The sequence below is a fragment of the Octodon degus genome, unplaced genomic scaffold (assembly GCF_000260255.1).
Source record: "Octodon degus isolate 3935 unplaced genomic scaffold, OctDeg1.0 scaffold00048, whole genome shotgun sequence".
NCBI classification, from domain to species: Eukaryota; Metazoa; Chordata; class Mammalia; order Rodentia; family Octodontidae; genus Octodon; species Octodon degus.
Window position 1 is genome coordinate 6,999,000 of NW_004524624.1, and position 19,572 is coordinate 7,018,571.

General features: G+C 41.2%; 1 protein-coding gene across 2 annotated transcripts in view; it reads right to left on the reverse strand.

The window, feature by feature from the left end:
- Sfxn1 (sideroflexin 1) overlaps positions 1-18,490 on the reverse strand; it is a 50,269-nt gene extending 31,779 nt beyond the window's left edge. Inside the window, exons 1-2 of one of the 2 annotated variants that reach the window (XM_004632309.2) lie at positions 18,427-18,490; positions 3,343-3,515 (exon numbers count right to left, since the gene is read on the reverse strand). In XM_004632309.2, coding sequence (XP_004632366.1) covers positions 3,343-3,506 — 164 coding nt within the window. In that variant the 5' untranslated portion in view covers positions 3,507-3,515; positions 18,427-18,490. Of the gene's footprint in view, positions 1-3,342; positions 3,516-18,426 lie in introns of those variants that run through there. The other variant, XM_023716549.1, reaches the window with a different exon arrangement.
- Positions 18,491-19,572: the final 1,082 nt, after the last annotated feature.

A 19,572-nucleotide genomic window follows, 5' to 3' on the forward strand; every position in this document is an offset into this window, starting at 1 on the left:
CCCTGTACTGCCCTTTGTACATCCTTTTGTCGGTGTCAGACAAGAGGATGAGTCACATCCATTGCTTGACCAATTTGCTCTCTGTGAAAGCTTGAGAAAATGTTTTTTCTCTCCATGTGACTCTCCCCAGGCCCACTTCAGATCATCGAACACATTCCTCTGTGGCTCCATAATCTTCTTGATCAGAAAATTTGGAGCACAACTGAGTTCCTTGTCTGATTTCTATATGGCAGATTTCTTTTTTTCATTTCTAGTCCACTTAAGAAAAGTTTATTAAGAAGTTCTAGATGTTTTTCATATTTTTATAGCCTATGCAAACAGAGACAATTTGGTACATTTCTGGGTTATAACATTTTCTGGTAGAACCTTGGCACATATTTTCTTTTTCTGGCACTCAGTGTGTAGATGAAAAGATTATCTGTGTGGTAGACATTTGTTCCTTTTAGAACCTGTTCTCCCTGTTCATAAAAGCTTATAGAATTTTTAAAGGTATGTTTAGAGGCAATGTAAAGAACAACAGTTGACACATGTGGGTCCCCCTGGTTGAAATGGCATGGTCAATTTAATTTGTACACATGCTTACTTACCAGGGGAGAAATACTTTCTGTTATATATTTAACTGATTTTTGTTTGCATTTTTATTAGTCTCTCCTTTAGAAGCATGCACCAAAGAATTACATCCTTGCTCTTCATTCTGAATGCCTCTGCTATACTGTTTTCCATGCCTTTCTTTTGTCTACATCAGGAACTGCAATACCATAGTTCAGAGCCTGATGTAATGTGAGCCAAGAATTTTTTTTTTTCATTTTTAGAGCATTAAGAATACAAATAAGAATCAATATATATGCACACGTGTGTGTATGTATGTACCTATATGCAAATAAGGAGCAAAATAGAAGACATAAATAGGAAGCTGGGAGAGGTTCTGATGGTTTTCCAAATTACCTATTCTCTTACTTTAATATATACTTTAACATATATACTAATTTATTTCATTTATACTGCTAGTTTTTAGCTCACTGAAGAAAAAGATTTGTACTATTATCTGTTTCTCCTTTGTAAGAAACAATCTTTTTTGTTGATATTTTGTATTCTGAGTAACTACTTTGAATATAAAAATACAGTGTATTAACTATTGCTATTCTCTTTATTATTTTTCTGTGAAATTTTATTATTTCATAAAAAATATTCAACAGACTTCTATAATACCTACAATTATTTGCTCTCTAGCCCTTCATATTAAGTTTGCTGAACTCTGATTATCTTCTTTGAAGTTTCTCTAGTTTCTTTTCTTGCAATTCTGTTTCTGCTTTCTCCATGTTGCCCTTTCTTTTGTTAGCTCTCTACCACTAACTCTAGTAAAGATGCTAATTTTTGTTATATCTATAGGTTCTAGAGGAGCTTTCTTATGTTTTCATCAGTTCATATAGGGGTCACTGCATCTCAACATCTCTTTTTAAATGCATTTAGTGCAGGTTTTACAGGGTCTCACTACACAGATGGGACTCACAGTGAGCCTCCTGTTTTCAGCTTCCCAAGAGCTGGCATTATAGGTGTGCACCGCCACACCCCGTCTCAGTCACCTTCTCAGTGTGCCCTGGGGGCAGGGCCAGCACCACACACTGGGGATTGAACCCCAGTCACTGCACTCTGCCTAGGCAGGCACTTAGTCCACTGAGCTATCTGGCTGGCCTGCAAGATCTCCTCTTTTATGAGTTTAGCTCCAGATTTACAAAGAACATTCATTTTTCTTGATTTCCTGAAATGTGCTCCTGTGAGCGCTCTACTTTACCTCACTGGACAGTAGTTTTGCATAAGATTCCATGGTGTCCTGCTACTTGTATATTCCTTCCTGATGCATCAGAGTGATTATTACCATTTTAGAGCAGATGATATAAAAATTAAGAATAATATGAATGTTAGCTTTCTGTCAGTATGATAAGATACTTGAAAGAATCAACTAAAAAGGAGAAAGGTTTGCTTTGGCTCATGAGTCCAGAGATGTCAGTCTATGACCACTTGGCCTGTGACTTTGAGCCTGAAGTGACACAGTACATCACTGCGGGGGTGCACAGCCATGGACATCTATTTGATGGCTGGGATACAAAGACAGAGGAAGGAGCCATGGTCCAAATATTTTCCTCTCAGACACACCTCCAATGACTTAACTTCCTTTTACCAGGCCCTACCTCTTCTAATAATTCCAGTAGCACCACCAGTTGACAAGAAGTCTCTGAACACATGAGTCTGGGGTGACATTCCAGACCCAAACTATAGCAGATAAAGTCCCTTGGTGGTGCACAAAGCTTGAGATCTTTCTTATTCAGATTTTACAGGAAAACCTGCCAACTGCTGCACAGGAATATATTATCCCTATGTATCCACAGGGAATTGATCCCAACACCCCACAAAGATAGCAATCTGTCAATGCGCATGCCCTCGTATAGAAAAGTGTAGCAACTGCAAATATCCCACATATATCTTCCTGTGTACTTTAAATTATCTCTAGATGACTTATAATACCATAAATGTCATGTAAATAGTTGTTATACTACAATGTTTAGGAAATAAAAGAGAAAAAATTCCCATGTCTGTACATGTTCAGTACAGAGGCAGATTGGGAGAATTTTTTTTTAAGAAGTATTTTTGACTTGCAGGTAGCTGTCAAAAACCATAGGTATGGAACCAGTGCATCTGCAGGGCCAACTGTCTCTCTACACAGAGAGCATCTTCTCGTACTTCATACCTGGCTCTCAAATGCTGCAGTCCACCCTAAATCTGCAACCCCGAACTCCCCTTGGCAGCCTGCCCCTCTAAATGGCTACTGACTAAGTTTTATTTACTGGGCCTATATTTCAGAAGCATCCACCCTACTTATAATTTCTGGCAACTTATTTTTGTACGCTGCTGTTTCCATAAGAAGGAATGGATAGCCGTGGATGCAGGGCACAACTGCATTAGAGGGAAGAAGTCAGGACGCTGGAGACCTTTCAGATTGATACCTATGGGGTGGAAGGCGGATGCCTCATTTTCAGATTACAACAAATTCTGGCTATCTATGTAGTCAGCAATGGGAGATACAAGTCTCCCTATTTTTTTCTTGATAAAGAGAAAAATTTCATTACCAAAAATAGTTGAAAAATCACCAAGTAAAGGTTCAAAAATAACAGACAAACATGATGATTGTTCATATATGATATGAATTTTCTTTTCTTTTTTTTTTTTTGTGGTATTAGGGATTGAACTTGGGACTTTGTGCTTACCAGGCAGGCACTTATGCCACTGAGCTATATTCCATCTGTTCATATATGAAGTAAAAAAAAACATAATTATTAATGTTACCTGTAATCATGAATTATTTTTCTGGCATTCTCAAGTTGTTCGTTTGTTAACAGAATATTTCTGGGATCAGTCACGGTGAAGAAATGACTGGCTCGTCCCATGAAAGTGCTTTGATCCCATCGGGGCTCCTTGATGTTAATGTTCAGTGGCAATTCCCCGGACATCTTTATGGACTGCAGAGAAGATCACGCTATTACTCATTGAAATGAAGATTTATATACTTTTCCTGATTATAAAGATAATTTTGCTGTACATGGCAAAAAGATCATAATATCAAAGCTATCAAACTTACTTTTTTTTTTTTTTTTTTTTTTTTTTTTTTGCAGAACTAGGGATTAGAACTAGGGCCCCTGCACTTGGCAGGGAAGCATTTATTCCACTGAACCATCTCCTGGCCTCAAAGCTATCAAACTTAGTACATCTTTTTTTTTTTTTTTTAATTTTAGGGAAGGGTCTACAGGGTGTTCAGGGCCTCACTACTAGATTGGGCTCGTAGTGATCTGCCTGTTTACAGCCTCCTAAGAGCTGGGATTACAGGTGCAAGCCACCATGCCCAGTCTCAATTGTCATCTCAGTGTGCCCTTGGGGTGGGGCCTGCAAGGCAGGCCCAGGGATCAAACACCCAGCCCCTGCACCTGCTTGCAGGCACTTTAATCCACTGAGCTATTTGGCCCACCCAACTCAGTGCATCTTAACAAAATTTCAACAGCTTTCCATATATTTCTACTGATTCCTTACTTGTGGGAATCTTAAAAGCACTCCAGAGAAAGTAGAAATATAAAGTTTTAAAATAACATTAACAGTAACAGGTTTGAGTCACTCATAGAAGAATGGATGCACCTGGAGACCACTGCACTAGGTGAAATCAAACACACAAGGCTAAATATTATGTTTTTTCTTATTGAGAAACCAAATATAAATATTTAAAGAGTACAATAAAAGATGCATGACAGGAATCAGGGGCTAGACCTTGTGGAGACAGGGTTAGACAGGAAGCGGGGAGGTAAAAGGAATCAAGGTACAATACTCTTATCAATTCCTCATGACGGATTTTTTTAAAATTATATATCACAACATAGACCAACAAAAGAAGAGGAGAAGAAAAACAGAAAAAAAAAAAGAAAGAAAATTAAAAAACAAAAGTAGAGTCTGCAAATTTGAACCCATTTTTCTGAGTGAAATAACCAATGGTAAACTACTGCTAAATTCAATTCTACTAAATTTGTTATTCTTACCACCAAAAAAGATGCAAAAAAGGTGCAAATATCAAAAAATAGGGGCCAGGGAGATAGCTCAGTAGAACAAGCACCTGCCTGGCAAGCTCATATATTTCAAAAAAGATTCAGACCCGCATTCATTCAGTCTTGTCTGGCATATAACCACTAATCAAAATTATAAATTATGTCCTTTGATTTACTAGCAACATAGGGGAAAAACACTCAGACAGCCTCACAAATAGAAAGAACACTATAGCATATAATTTTCCTCATAAAATGTCTATCTTCTGTGTCATAGCGATTACTTTATTCTGATAATTTCTTTCTCTAAGTAATACGTATTTATTTTAGAACTGCATTATAGTGCTGTAACACATGCTTGTTATAGTATTTTGAAACATCAAGCTTATAATAGAAAATAAGGAATAAAGCAGCAAAATCTCACACAATTTAAGCCCTCTGAAGTAACCATTTTTAATGTTGCCATGTATTTCCTTGCAAACATTTTGATACATGCTATCATATAATTTAAAAACAACTTGATGTTACAATCTACTTCAGTATCTTCTTTGTACTTATTTTATGTATAACCTTTGTGGCATTAAATGCTCATTTTGGATATATAATGAAATTTTTTTTTTTATCTTCTTGAGACAGGGTCTCACTGTGCAGTTCAGGCTGGCCTTGAGCTCACTTTGTAACCCAGGCTGGTCTCAAACTTGCAAGGATTCTCCTGCCTCAGCCTCCCGAGGGCTGGGATTATGCCCGGCTCCTATAATGAAATCTTATTCTTCATGTTATTTTATTTCTGCGCCAGTATACATAATGTTGTATCTTTGTCTACAAATCTTTTTCATCATAGCTGATACTTTCCTTGGACCAGATCTCTCTGCAGGATGTCACCGTATCACAGGACCTAATCACCATGAAGCATGCAAACTACTGCTTTCTTGGCCTGTTCCCCTTGCTTGCATTTTTAATACCAGTTCTAATCATAGCTTTCTTTTCCAGGTCAATTTTCATTAAATTACTCCTCTAGTGCTTTACAAGTTCTTAGGTCTGTTAAGATGTCAGCTACAATGTGAGACACACTTCTAACAAATGTGTAGTCTGTCAACAGCTCCAATGAACACATAACATGGACCACCAGATTGAAGCTGAACATGTTGGTTAGGCCCAGAGATATGAGGACTCGAGTATGTGAAATAGTTAAATGGAAAGAGACAGGATGAAAATCAGCTCTGTACCCAATAAAGCATGTTGGGATAACAAACGCAGACAGAACCAGTTGCCAAGTTTAGGGGAAACCACATTTTCCACAAGGTCATGAAGCTTTAAAGCTTCATGTCAGCTCCCCTTTGTGTTCTCTATAATCACAGATGGTCAGAAACCTCACTGTTCGAAATGACAAGAAGAATAAGACATGCTCCTCCCAACACTGAAGGGGACACTGGCTTTTCTTGCCCAGGCGCAGAGTTTCAGATTAAGGAATTCTGGGGCACAACATTTTATAACCTATCTTAACTTCACACTGCCCAAAGAAACGGGAATGCAGGTCCACTTCACAGCCGAGTTTCTCAGCACAGCCCTCCTCTGAGCCTATGAAAACACTGCATCATTACACTGCCCCTGAACTCCACCCTGCCCATACTGCTACTGCAGACCGAGCTCCACTTGGGGTTCTTCTGCCACGTGAGGTCCCTCACTACAATAAATAGGACTTTGGTAGACAACAGGTTTGCCGCGATCATCTCTAGCTGACTTGGTTATGATGAGACACGCTGTCTCATCTCTTGCTGTGTCTAATGTGTGAATTAAGCTTTATCATAAGTATGCATTTGTTCTAATTTAAAGGTACTCCTTTACATTAGGAATATCTTTAAATCAGAACAAATCAAACCTGTGTATGTTAAGTCCAGGGATACAAGAAATATGGTGTAGCAGTCTTCCCTTTACCGGAAGAGAATGCCTTCCAAGGCAGACCCAGAACCACGGTACTGAACTCTACATACATTACACTTTTTCCCAAACATGCATACTTATGATAAAGCTTAATTCACACGTTAGACACAGCAAGAGATGAACAAGTATTAGTAAAGAGAGAAACTATATACTGTAATAAAAGTTATTTCAAAACATTTTCTTGTTTGCCTGTCTAATTTTTCATTTAACATTTTGGGCCACAGTCAACTATGGTTAACTGAAACCAGAGAACACAAAACCACAGCTAAGAATGGACAACCGTACACCAAAAGGGCTGTGTGGAAAAATGTCTAAATTTTGAATTAGAATACATCATTTGTATTATATATTTGCCTGACAAAAAGAAGGGGGAAGCCATTAGTTTATACACAGGAGAGTGATGGGTTTCAGACTTGTCCTCAGAGACTACCTCAGCGACTGCTAGGTAGCGGAGGAAAATTGTGCCACCTGAGCCTGCAGCTTATTTCAACTCCAGCGAACTGATCTGACCTGCTTTCCATGACTATGTTTTAGGATGATGATCATTTGGCAACACTACTTAGAAAACAGAGAAAAGTTGATAACCGCAAGAAGACAATCTGAAAATCAAGGAATAAATATTTTTCAACGTCTCAAGTAAAGTTTGGTTTCCATTTGATTAGTGCTTCTCAAGCTACGTGTGTCAGACATCCTGCTTGGGTTTTCCTTTTTGTTTGAGACAGTGGTCTCACTAATTGTTCAAGCTGATCTTACACCTGTGCTCCCCCAGCTCAGTCTCCCCAGGGTGCCGGGACTACAGCCTGGCCCACCATACTGAGCTTTTCCTGGTTTTCCAGATTTTCAAAGCCTATCATGAGCTCGGCATGGTAGTACATGCCTGCACATCTCAGCACTCTGGTAGGCTGCTACGTGAATATCAAATTCAAGGTGAGCCTTGGGAACTCTGTGACTTAGCAAGATCCTGTCTCAAAATAACAGCGGGCTGAGGAAACAGCCTGGTAGAAAGGCCATGTATTCAATCCCTAGTACCACAAAAAGCAAAAATAAACCAGGAGTCAATATTTTCATAAAAATCTAATAAAGGGGGCCTGCCCCATAGCTCAGTTCTTTAAGTGGCTGCTTCAACAAAGCAGTCAGGCTCAGGTTGCTGTGGTTTGATCCCCACAACTCAAGCCAGCCAAGCCTGCCCTGAGGGCATTTGGAGCAAAAAAAAAAAAAAAAAAAAAAAAAAACCTTTTGCCTTTGGGGGAAAAAAAACAAAAAAAACTTTTTTTCAGAGAAATTAAGTTAAAAAATTAAATATAGAATTAAGGTCTGAAGTTTATATTAAATTCAGTAGATATTAAATGATTCTGCCGAACTGTTATAAATATTGTTAGTACTTATTTTTAATGATTTAATCACAGTATAGACTGGTTACAAGCAGTTCATATACTGGTCCAACAGGGTTATGTTTTGAAGTTACAATAAGTATACAGCTCAAAATTTGCTTCCTCTGGCAGGGGTAGTGGTGCATTCCTGTCATCCCAGCACTCAGGGTGCTGAGGCAGGAGGGTCACTGTAAGTTCAAGGCCAGCCTGGGCTACAAAGCAAATTCAAGGCCAGCCTGAACTGCATAGTGAGACCCTGTCTCAAAAATGCCAGAAGAAAAAGTTTCTTCTTTTTTCTTTTTCTGTCTCTTAGGGAAGGGTCTACAGGGTGTTCAGGGTCGTACTATTAGATAGGACTCATAGTGATCCGCCTGTTTACAGCCTCCCAAGTGCTGGGATTACAGGCACACACCACCATGCCCAGTCTCAATCAGTCTCAGGGTGCCCCAGGGGCGGGGCTGGCATGGCAGGCCTGGGGACTGAACCACCAGCCCCTGCGCCTGTTTGTAGGTGCTTTAATCCACTGAGCTATTTAGCGAGCCCTAGTTTCTGCCTTAAGTATCATGAAATGAACACTAACGGGTAAGACAATTTCATATATCTTTCTTCTAATTTTTTTTCCTTTTTTTTTTTTTTTTTGGCAGAACCAGGGATTGAACTCAGCGCTTGCCTGGGACGTGCTTATTCCATTGAGCCATCTCCCCAGTCCTTTCTTTCTTCTTTTTCTGAAGATGTCAAAGACTTAACTCCTTCCTGTTGGTAGACCATAATTGAAATACAAAACATAAATTCTTTCCTGGAAAGCTCTTGGCCCATGCACCCCTCCCCCAAAGACCTAAAAGTGGTTCTACCTTTTGTAATTATTCACTGGCACCTACTACCTGAACGAATCATTAGTCTCAGTGAACAAGGAAGATAAAATTTCCTGCCCTGGCAAGCTGACATTGGGTTGACAGGGAAAAGAGGAAATGAGAAATAAACAGAATCATGAGTAAATTATTCATTATGTTGGAAGGCAGCAAATGGTTTAGGAAAAATGAAAAGCAATGTGATACAAAGATGGATGAAACTATGGATTGTAGTGTAGTCTTCATTGAGAAAACAACATTGGAGCAAGACCAGAGGAATGACGAGTTGGATCTCATGGGTTTGCGGGAAGAGCAATCCAGAAAGAGCACAGACTAGACCCCTGTAGGTAGGAATGTGTCTGGTGTCTTCAAAGAACAAGGCACAAAGTGAAATTGGTGTGAGTAAGAGAGAGACAGAAGATGAGGAGATGAACCGGAGAAGCTGAAAGTCTCATGGGAAAGTAGTAATTTTAAACTGTGGCATATCAAACTTGACAAGCCTAATGGAGACCCAATCAGTGCTGTCCAAGGGGCAGGAAATATGCAAATCTGGAGTTCAGGGGAAAGGTCTAATCTGGAGACTGTCAGCTCAGAGACTGGAGTAAGAGCCAGGAAGATGGGATGAAATCTCCAGAGAAGTACACTACAGAGGCCTAGCATGTGGAAAGTCAGAAGGGATGACAAGGAGGCCAAAGTGGAGGAGACAATGGGTAGAAAACTGGGCAGTGCAGTGTCTTAAAAGATAGGAGGCAAGCATTTGTAGCCTGAATGCCCAACAGAAACCTCAATACTTGTTTAATTTTATTTTGAGATAGTAAAGAGCTGGGGACTTAACTCACCAGGGGTTGGTATGTGGGAGGAGGACACACAGCACAAGACAGTTGTTTCTGCAAGTTCTAAAAGAGCTAAGCAATGGTGACAGCAAGCAGTAGGGAGACTGTGTAATGCATAGAATGCCCCCTTCCTTGGAGAGCTATTTACTCCTGCAAAGCCACTGGCATAGACCAGTGATCCTGAACCAAGAGAAAACATCAAAATCCACCCGGAGAGCTCTTTATAAAGACAAATACTACTTCTTCAAAGAGTCTGATCCAGTGGGTCTGGTGTAAGCAGGGCATGAAATTGCACAGGTGCTGTGGGGCGCCTGTGCCTGACTGGCGCCTGGCTAAGCTATATACAGAGCTGCAGGCCAGGTCCTTCTCCACAGAAGCTCTTTTTGCCCCTAAAATGGGGCTTTCCTGCAATGACCCCTCACTTGCTCAGGACACTGGCCCTTGACTAAAACTCATTTCCTTTCCACCAAATTTTATCTCCTGAGCACTGGCTTTCAAGTGGTGAGCAGCCAGAACTGTGGTGATGGGCCGGCAGGTGGCAAGGTACCCAGGAAGCCTGCAGCTGGGAGAGACAGAGAACTGTGCTGTGGAGGTATCCCACCTGCTTGCCTGGTGCTGACAGTGGGTCTGGCTGGGAATGCCACGGGCACTGTTGGGGAGGCCGTGAGGCCGTGGTGGTAGGACATGGGGTAAGGAAACATCTGTCCCTGCAGATGGGTTAAATGCATAAAGAACAGCCATCCCAGCATGTGCAGTCTCTGGACTTGTCCTGCAGACTGAATCTAGGCAATGATCAAATGTCTTATTAGAGACGTGTTCTTAGGCAGTACTGCTCAGGAGGGTCTCAAAGTTTTTGTGATGATGGGTAGTGACCATTCTACAATAGATGTGTCTTAACTATGAATTTCTGCAGCTTATACCAGAGGAAGGCAGTATTTTGCAAAACTTTCCATAGATACTGTGGACACAATGAAGCCACAAATAGTTCAAAAGGTCAATGAAAAATGTCATACTTCAAAGGAACACAAGGGGGCCAGCCAGATTGCTCACTGGATTAACGGGCCTGCTTAGACAGGCGCAGGGACCAGGGTTTCATCCCGTGTACCATGCCAGCCCCATCCTCCTCCTCAGGGTGCACTGAGACAGCGATTGAGATGGCGTGGTGGCTCACATCTGTAATTCTAGCACTTGGGAGGCTGAAAACAGGAGGATCACTACAAGTCTGATCTATGTAGTGAGACCCTGTAGACGTTGTACTAAATACATTAACAAAAAACAAAACAAAGGGACACAAGGCCAAAGGTACACATCACATTGCACACAATGTTAAAAATGTTGAAGAACATGTAAGTTTATTAGCTCCTTAATACTTCAAGGAAATGAAAGATGCCACGGAAATATAGGAGACAGTCAGTGAGGGAGGATCTTCTCTTTGCTATGCATACTTGAGGCTTTGACAGTTAAACAAAAACACTGAAATGATATTGCCAGACATTGAGACAGACCGTAAGAGACAGGAATGCATCAGTCTGTCACAGAAGACAGGTGAGGTGTGACTAGAGTGGGTGTTTACTAAGAACTGCAGAGGGTCAGTCACAAAGGTCATGGTTTATACATCGTGTTGGCAGAGTGCTGACACTCCAGGAATTCATTTTTATGGTCTGAAGAACCAGTGGAATGGGGAACAGAAGGAAGTGCTAGAAGCTATCCAACTTTGTCACAGCGACCTATGTATTTAAGCAGCTGAACTGTAACTCCCCAATGCCTAACTGAATGAGGTGTTAATCTGAACTTACAGGTCTTCTTCAGCAGGGCCTAATCATCTGAACGTGAATTCTGACTTCAGAATCTTTTATAGAAGTGATTTAAAAGAAAATGTAAACTTAAAAGGTATTAACTTTTGTGAGAGAGAAAAGAACTGGAATTTTAAAAGTTTCTGTGGCTGTCTGATGCCACTTAAGCTGGTGACTTGAAGCTATTTGCCTACTAGTAACCTACTAGTAATTGTTTAAGACACTCTCGCAATGAACCGAGAATGTTAGCTATTTGAAACCAGTAATAAATACAGTATTATCCTGTATTTAGTGAGCCCACAGATTATCTTACATATTAGATCTGCGAAACAAGTCTTCAAAGAGGACAGAAATAACATGAGGAAAAAATGTGAAAAGTTTAATTTCTTAGCTAAGATTTAGAGCAAACAGTCTCATGGAGCCTCATCAAAGTATACTTCTCAGTATCTTTCTACTCACTTATTCAAAAACAAGACGAATTTCACGTCTGCTAGAGGCCTACCATTGGCCTGGCCCTGCATCTGGAAAGATGTGAATACCCAGTAAAGTGGAAAACAGATGCATTCTAATGACAAGCAGCCTAACTTAACTTCCCAAACATATCAATATATACTTTTTATATAAAAACTTATCATGTATGACATCATCCAACTCTGCTGATGAAATCTGAAAATGAGTTATTAAATTACTACCTTAGGTAAATAATCGTATTAAAAACTGGGATATGAATGACTCTGATGTTCAGCTCTGGGCACATCTCTCAAAAAATACCCATTATATCAACAGAATGAACTTGCTTTGAAATTTACAATAACTCCATCTCATGAAAGTTGAAAATGAACGGCATGACAAGTATTTTACAGTCCTAATGCATGTTACACCACAGGCCTACTGGAAATGTTAGCTATGGCCATCTTATTTCAAAGCATTAGTGAAGTCATTTCACATCGTCTTCTTAAACATTTCTGGGAAGGCATTGCTGCTTCTCTTCTGGGATATCATCTTGCCTGATGTCACACGAGTAGCTCACAGATATGCAAGGGTCTGGAGCGTCCCCAACACCAAGGTCCCTGATGGCTCCCAACACACATATGCCGGCATGACTGATGACATCTGCTGTCATCAGGTATCATCCATGTAGGCTGGGTGATGGAAATGGTGGGATAGCTTAACTTGAGTTCACGGCTCTAGGACACATTTCCTTAAGTCTGGTCGCCTGCTGTATAACTCAGAACTCCTGGGAGGAGGGAGGAAGGGAAAGGTGTGTAAGAGAGTTATTACTGGATGGTAATTACTAAGGCCTGTGGAGGCAACAGATCTAAGTTCATGCCCTGGTTCCTTCAGGTACCTGGAGATCAGATAAATATACACATTATATAACTGCTTCACATTTCTTTATCAATGTGGTTAGGACACTACCCACCAATAACCATTAACATTTATTATTAGTTTACTAAAAAGCTTTCCATTACACAGGGCTTGCAACAACCACTATCTGTATCACAGGAGGGCCATTCTTTTTTTTTTTAATTTTTTTTTTATTTTTCAACAAATAATACACTGCATATATTCTTCTTAGTGGTTAATTGCATGGAGGGCCATTCTTAACTTGCTCAAGTAAGTAAGAGTGCCAAAAAGTGAACCTAGTTCATGTGGTTCTGGAACTCTGACACTCTTAAGAAATGCCTGAAACCAGGGAAAGCATCTTCTTTGTGAATCTGATTTAGAACAGCTGAGAGGAATCAGATTTTTAAGTACACAGAGAATACCCTATGACCAGGTATGTTAGCTTTACAGTCACTGAGACAATACCCACAATTTAAAGTAGGGATTGTTCAATACAGCTCACAGTTTCAGAGGATGCAGTACATGGTCATCAGGGTCCAGGGCAGGAATGTCCTGCTAGAAGGGGGTGATGGAGCAAAGCTGCTTGGTCCATGTTGGCCAGAAGCAGAACAGAGAAACAGTGCAAAGAAGAAGGGGCGAGGGACCATGCGTTGTACCCAAAGTCTAACCTCAACCACCCATGAAAACACACCCAGGAGTGTGTTTTACTAACTTGCTAGGCATTTCCTAATCCAATGAAGTTGACTTATCATGATTAATAATGTAATAAGATACAAAATCCACATACAAACATCAGTAGTGTTCCTGTACACTAATAATGAAGCCACTGAGAAAGAAATTAAGGAAAAGAATACTATTCACAATAACATCAAGAAAAATTAAATACTTAGTAATTAAGCTACCAAAGGAGGTGAAAACCTACAATGAAAACTACAATGGCCAGCCAAATAGCTCAGTGGATTAAAGCACCTGCGAGCAGGCGCAGGGGCTCAGGGTTCAATCCCTGGGCCTGCCATGCCAGCCCCACCCCTGGGGTGCACTGAGACAGCAATTGAGACTGGGCGTGGTGGTGTGTGCCTGTAATCCCAGCACTTGGGAGGCTGTAAACAGGCGGATCACTACGAGTCTGATCTAGTAGTGAGACCCTAAACACCCTGTAGACCCTTCCCTAAAATACAAAAAAAAAAAAAAAAAAAAAAAAGAAAAAAGAAAAGAAAAGAAAACTACAGTACTCTGAAAAAGGAAATCCAGGATGACATCAGAAAATGGAAAGACCTCCTGTTACCAAGTAGCCAGAACCAATGGCCACACTTTCAAAATTGATATGCAGATTCAATGCTATACTAGTAAAATTCCAACTTTCTTTATAGAACTGGATAAATAATCCTAAATTTTTGCAGAACTAGAAAAGACTCAGAATTGCAGAAGCAATTCTAGGCAATCAGGAGGAAAGCAGGAGGCAACACACTCTTCAATATAATGAAGTTCTATTACGAAGCTGCTGCAATAAAAACAGCACAGCAGGAGCACAAAAACAGACGTGAGGATCCATAAAGCAGAACAGAGGATGTGGATACAACTCACTTACCTTATCTTTAACAAAGGAGTAAAAGAATATACACTGGAAGAAAAAATTGTTTTTATAATAAATGGTGTTGAGAAAGCTGGATATCCTTAAGCAAAAGATTGAATCTAGTCCCATATCCTTCCATGTGTACTGAACTAAAATCAAAATGGATCAAAGAAATAAATGTTAGAACAGAAAAATCAAACTGCTGAAAGATAAAAGAGGCAAATTTCTTAAGTCATGCTCATAGGCAAGAACTTTCTGAACAGTCACACAGGACAGCACTGGGAGTGAACAGACGTGGCCACACCACATTACAAGCTTCCGCACAGCAAGCAATCAACAGAGTGAAAAGACAATCTCTACAGAACAAGAAAAAAAAAAAAAAAAATTGACAGCTATTCTTCAGACAGAGGACTAATATCTAACATATATAAAGAACTCAAAAGAATTAGATCTCCCCCCAAGTAAAAGACCCTATGAAAAAATGGGCATGTGAAGTGAATAGATTCTTACAGAAGTACCAGAGGCCAAGAAATACAAGAAGAAATGCTCAACATCACTGGCCATTAGAGAAACGCAAATTAGAACAACACTGGAATTCCATCTTGTCTTAAGAAGGATTGCTATCACTGAGAAATCAAATAATAACAAATGCTGGGGTGGCTGCAGGGTAAAGGAACTGGACCTTGCTGGTGAGTATGTAAACTAGGACAACCACCATGGAAGTCAGTATGGCGATTCCTCAAAAATGTAAAGCTAAAAATTCAGTTTGATCCAGGCTTTCCCTCTTTAGGTACAGTAGTTTTTGAAACAGTTGAGGACATCCCATTACAGGGATATATGTATAAAAGGATATATGGCAGTACAATTCCAATAGAAGAAGCCTCTATGTCCATCAATGGATGAAAGAACTGTGGTATTTATATAGAATGGAACAGTACTCTGCTACAAAGAAAGATAAACTTAAGTCATGTTTAGGAAAGTGGAGGTACTCTGAGATCATGATATTAAGGGAAATAAACCAGTCACACACACTTAAGTTTCACAAGGTTTCTCTTACATGAGAAACCCAAGATAGAAGCTGAATAATAGGAAGGAGGGAGATATCTCTTTCTCAAAGGGGAAGGTTATCAGGAAATGGAGGGAGGGGGAAGGAAGGGAGGGAAAGAGGATTGAAAAAACAACACTAGATGTGTTAAGTAAATATACCAACTCTACACAAGGAATATAAATATTGTTAGGGCAAGCATCCCCAACCCCCATAAAAAGGAAGGGGATCAAGAGCTGGATGGGGGGGAGGGAGCAAAGAAAAATGACACAAAAAAGGAATTAAGTAGTATTATAAGGGGGGCAGGGAGATAGCTCAGTGGCTTAAGGGCCTGCCTGGCAAGCAAAACATGTTACATACACATACCAACTTCTGACAAGGATTGGAAATATTACCTACTACAAACATGTATTAATGAAAATGATCTGGAAAATGTATGATCAATGATCACACCAGGTAAGTTTCGTAGATGTTATATTGAAAGAATAGAAAAATACAAAAGAAAACGAAAATCAAGTCCCCTGCCAGTTAAAGGAACATTCTGTGGCAGCATAAATCCTTTAGTGATCCTAGGACAATTCCATCTGGGCCTGTTTTCCCTGGCTGGTTCCTATCCCGTGGGCAACCTATTCTGACAATTTACTCTGACAGCCTCTGGAATGGGTAATGGATTTAGATGAACACTACCTAGAGTTGAGTCTTGGTTCTGTCAATCCCTTTGTGGGCATATTACTGGGGAAGTTATAATCTCGAGCCTCAATTTTCTCATCAACAAAATGGAGATGAGGACTGGATCACAGAGTTGGTACTGTCTACCAAGCTGAAGTATACAGGAAGTCTTTATTAAATGTACAGTACAGGACTTGGGTTTCCTTCCTAGATACAATTACAGATGGATAATTCTGAAGAAGCAGTCATCAGAAAGTGGACGTTTCTGTCCTCATTAGCTGTGCTTTTGCCCATAAATGTAGCCACCACACAGGTGGTTGCAGTAATGGGAAAGATGGAGTTTGGCTGCCCCAGCTTCCCAAAGAACATGATCCGAGAAGTCTAAGAAAAATATATTTTTCTTGAATTTCAAACTTTTGGCTACATACAAAGAAAACATTGGCCTACTGGGAGAAAGAATTTTCTGAAAATTCACAGAGAACAAATCAGCAGGAAATGTGGTTTCTCGGAGAATTAGTAACAGAGGCCTTTAATCCTAGCTAGATTAAGCATGACTAATTTACCATTGGTTAAAACTGCTGTGTTACAAAGGAACTACGACAAGGTGGCCTTACTCAGCATGTGCAGTTGGGGCCAGGCAGGCATGAACCAGCCCACTCGAGTCACTACTGGCCACTGTCCTGTGGACGTGACTGAGTGTCCCTTAAATTCCAGATACTGGATTTCCACAGATCACAGGTTGCTAAATCCTCGTTACAGCCTTTCAAGATATTCACCCTATTTTATAGTTACTTAGAGAAATTAAGTTCCAAGCTCAATGACACTACCTAGAAGTGGCAGTTCCGTGACTTTTTAATCACAGTTTTGGTCTTTTAGAGGCAATGTCCACAATGGACAGCCACACTAACTCAAAGAGCCCCCAAAGTATTTACTAATTTTTCTTTGGCTTTTAGCCACCTGTAACAAGCATTCTTTCCTTAGGGGTGTGGCCATATGGAACATTAAATTATAGATCAAACAGGTGAACTGTGTGCTAAGAACTGGATTCTTTCAAAGATGATTTCTATGCATTCTGTGCCAGTCCTGCCCCCGGGATGCACTGAGCTGGCAACAGAGTCTGGGCGTGGTGGCACACCTGTAATCCCAGTGCTGGGAAGGCTGGAAACAGGAGGATCACCACAAGTCTGATCTGTGTAGTGACACTCTGTACCAAATACACACACACACACACACACACACACACACACACACAGAGACCATTTCTACTTAGCAACAGGTCTGCATTCTATATACTCTTCCCATAGAGATAATGATTTCCACTCTGATGGGCTCCCCAACATTCATGATGATTCTCCCCTTTCACTGGCTTTAAACACCTTTGTGGCAACACAATCATTCTAGTCCTTAAGGTCAGCTTTGGGTTTGGGTTGCGTAGGTAATATCTTAGGAAAGGTGAGGTTCTTGGTCGATCAACTGAAACCACAATTCTTGAGATGGTAGCATCAGACCATAAAAAATGATAAAACACTAGCAAACCATAAAAACCGGGACACATTCAGTAAAATGCTTTACCACCCACTTAGAAGATTTAACTCCTAGATTATATATACCCATGTCCATAAGATTATTTTACAAGTTAACAGTAGTTAACTAAATATGTAACTTTGATTTTGTATAATTAAGCATAGAGGAATTTGTAGAAATATGAATGACAGACTTAATATATATGTGTAATATAATCTTTAAAATGTTTTACTCCTTAAGAAAACTTGCTACCGATTTCTAACCTTATACCATGTGGGTTGAACTCGCCCATCCACGATTAAATTACGAGTAAATGCAGCTCATCACTGCTGCAGAGTAGGATGCAGGCAGATGTCTTATTTTTATTCTAAGGTACCGAAGAACAATGAAATTGGACAGTGGACCTGCCTTAAAGGGTCACTGTTACCTTGCTTGTCCTCTCAGTTTTCTCTGCAGGAAGCAAGAATGGGGAAAGGGAGCTTGTTTCCCAGTTGGTACCTTTCTATTTTCATTCCCATGGGATTTTATAAAACTTACAGAAAACTGAAAGTACTCTCACCATTTTACAAATCATGAAACGTAGCCACCCAGTACTTTGCAGGTTTCTCTCTGGCAGTTGCAACCACACACTGTATCCCTTTCCTGAACAACCACGTGGGCCTAAAGTGTACAAGATATAGACTCTCTCTTGCTACAAAGGAATTTTATGTTGAGCTGAATGGAGACTGAGAGATTCTGCTCTTCCAATACTACCTGTCTTGGAACAGAGGCACTTGTAGTCCTTGAACTGTTTGAGGTCCCAGAACTTCTTGAGAGGGACTTCATTCATTTTCCTGAACAGTTTTCTGTGATACTTAACTCCTTGACCAGCACTTTAAGAGCTGTAGAGCCCTCTAAACTTACCCCTGCTCCCCTCCAGCACCTACAGCATTACAATGCTTGCAACATGAAAGAGCTCAATAAAACAGGGTAGAGAAGAGAAAGAAAATTGAGAGGGATTCAGGTCAAAATCTAGAAAGCAAGCAGAAGAGCGATTAGAACAATGAAAAAGTACACAGAACGCCTTGGAAGATCAGAAGGCAGCTAAGGACTGGTTAAGTGGCCAAACTCTGAAGTCAAGCAGAGCCGGCTTATTCATAAAGGCCCTCAACAAATCTTCCTTGGAGACTTACTTGGTGGAAGCAATTGCTCGCTAGGGCTGGGGAGTAGGTTAAGCAAGACACACCTAGGCCCTACTCACAAGAAGTGAATAAAACAAATGAATGTTGTTTATTTCGACTAAGGACAAATGCTATTAGAGAGGGGGAAAAAAACCCCACAGGTGTAACGGAGCTAAGATGTGTGTGTGTGTTAGGGGATTTAGACAGCATGCCACCAGAAAGCATCTTTGAGGCAGTGGGATTTATGCTGTTACTCTGACGGCCTTAGTCTGGGGATGGCCCGCCGTGTGACCTTGGGTAGGTCTCTCAGCCCTGTCCCCCCACTTTCCATCTGGGTTACGGAGACAATGGCATGTACTTCACAGGGCTAGACGAATGTAAAAGTAAAGGAACCTATACCATCTGGCACATCCAGAAGGTACTGCAGTTACTGCCACCCTAGGAAAGTTAGAGCCCTAGGCCACGTGGGGATCAGGAGAAACGCCAGAAACGCAGGTGTGCACGAGACCACTAGCACATCTGCGGCTAGACTGCGAGCTCCCGGGCGGAGGCCACTCCGATCTGATCTCCAGGCCTCGCCTTCTGCAGGCGAGAGGCCCAAAGCCAGGAAGCTGAGGGGCGCGGGGTCCGGGCCACGCAGGCACCCGCAGCCGCCCGCGCCCACCGGGGGTGAGCGTCCCCAGGCGGCCATCTTGGGTGCTCTCCGGCAAGTTCCGTCGCGCGGCGCTAGGGACGGCAGGCGGGGTGCTCGGGGTGCTCCCACGCCCTGGAGCGAGACCATCCGCCACGCGGGGCCGAGGGGCGCCGGGACCGCGGGATGCTGGCAGCGGGAGCCGTCGCGGAGCGCCACTAAGGGGGTCCCCACGCTGCGAGCCCGCGGGTGGGCTTC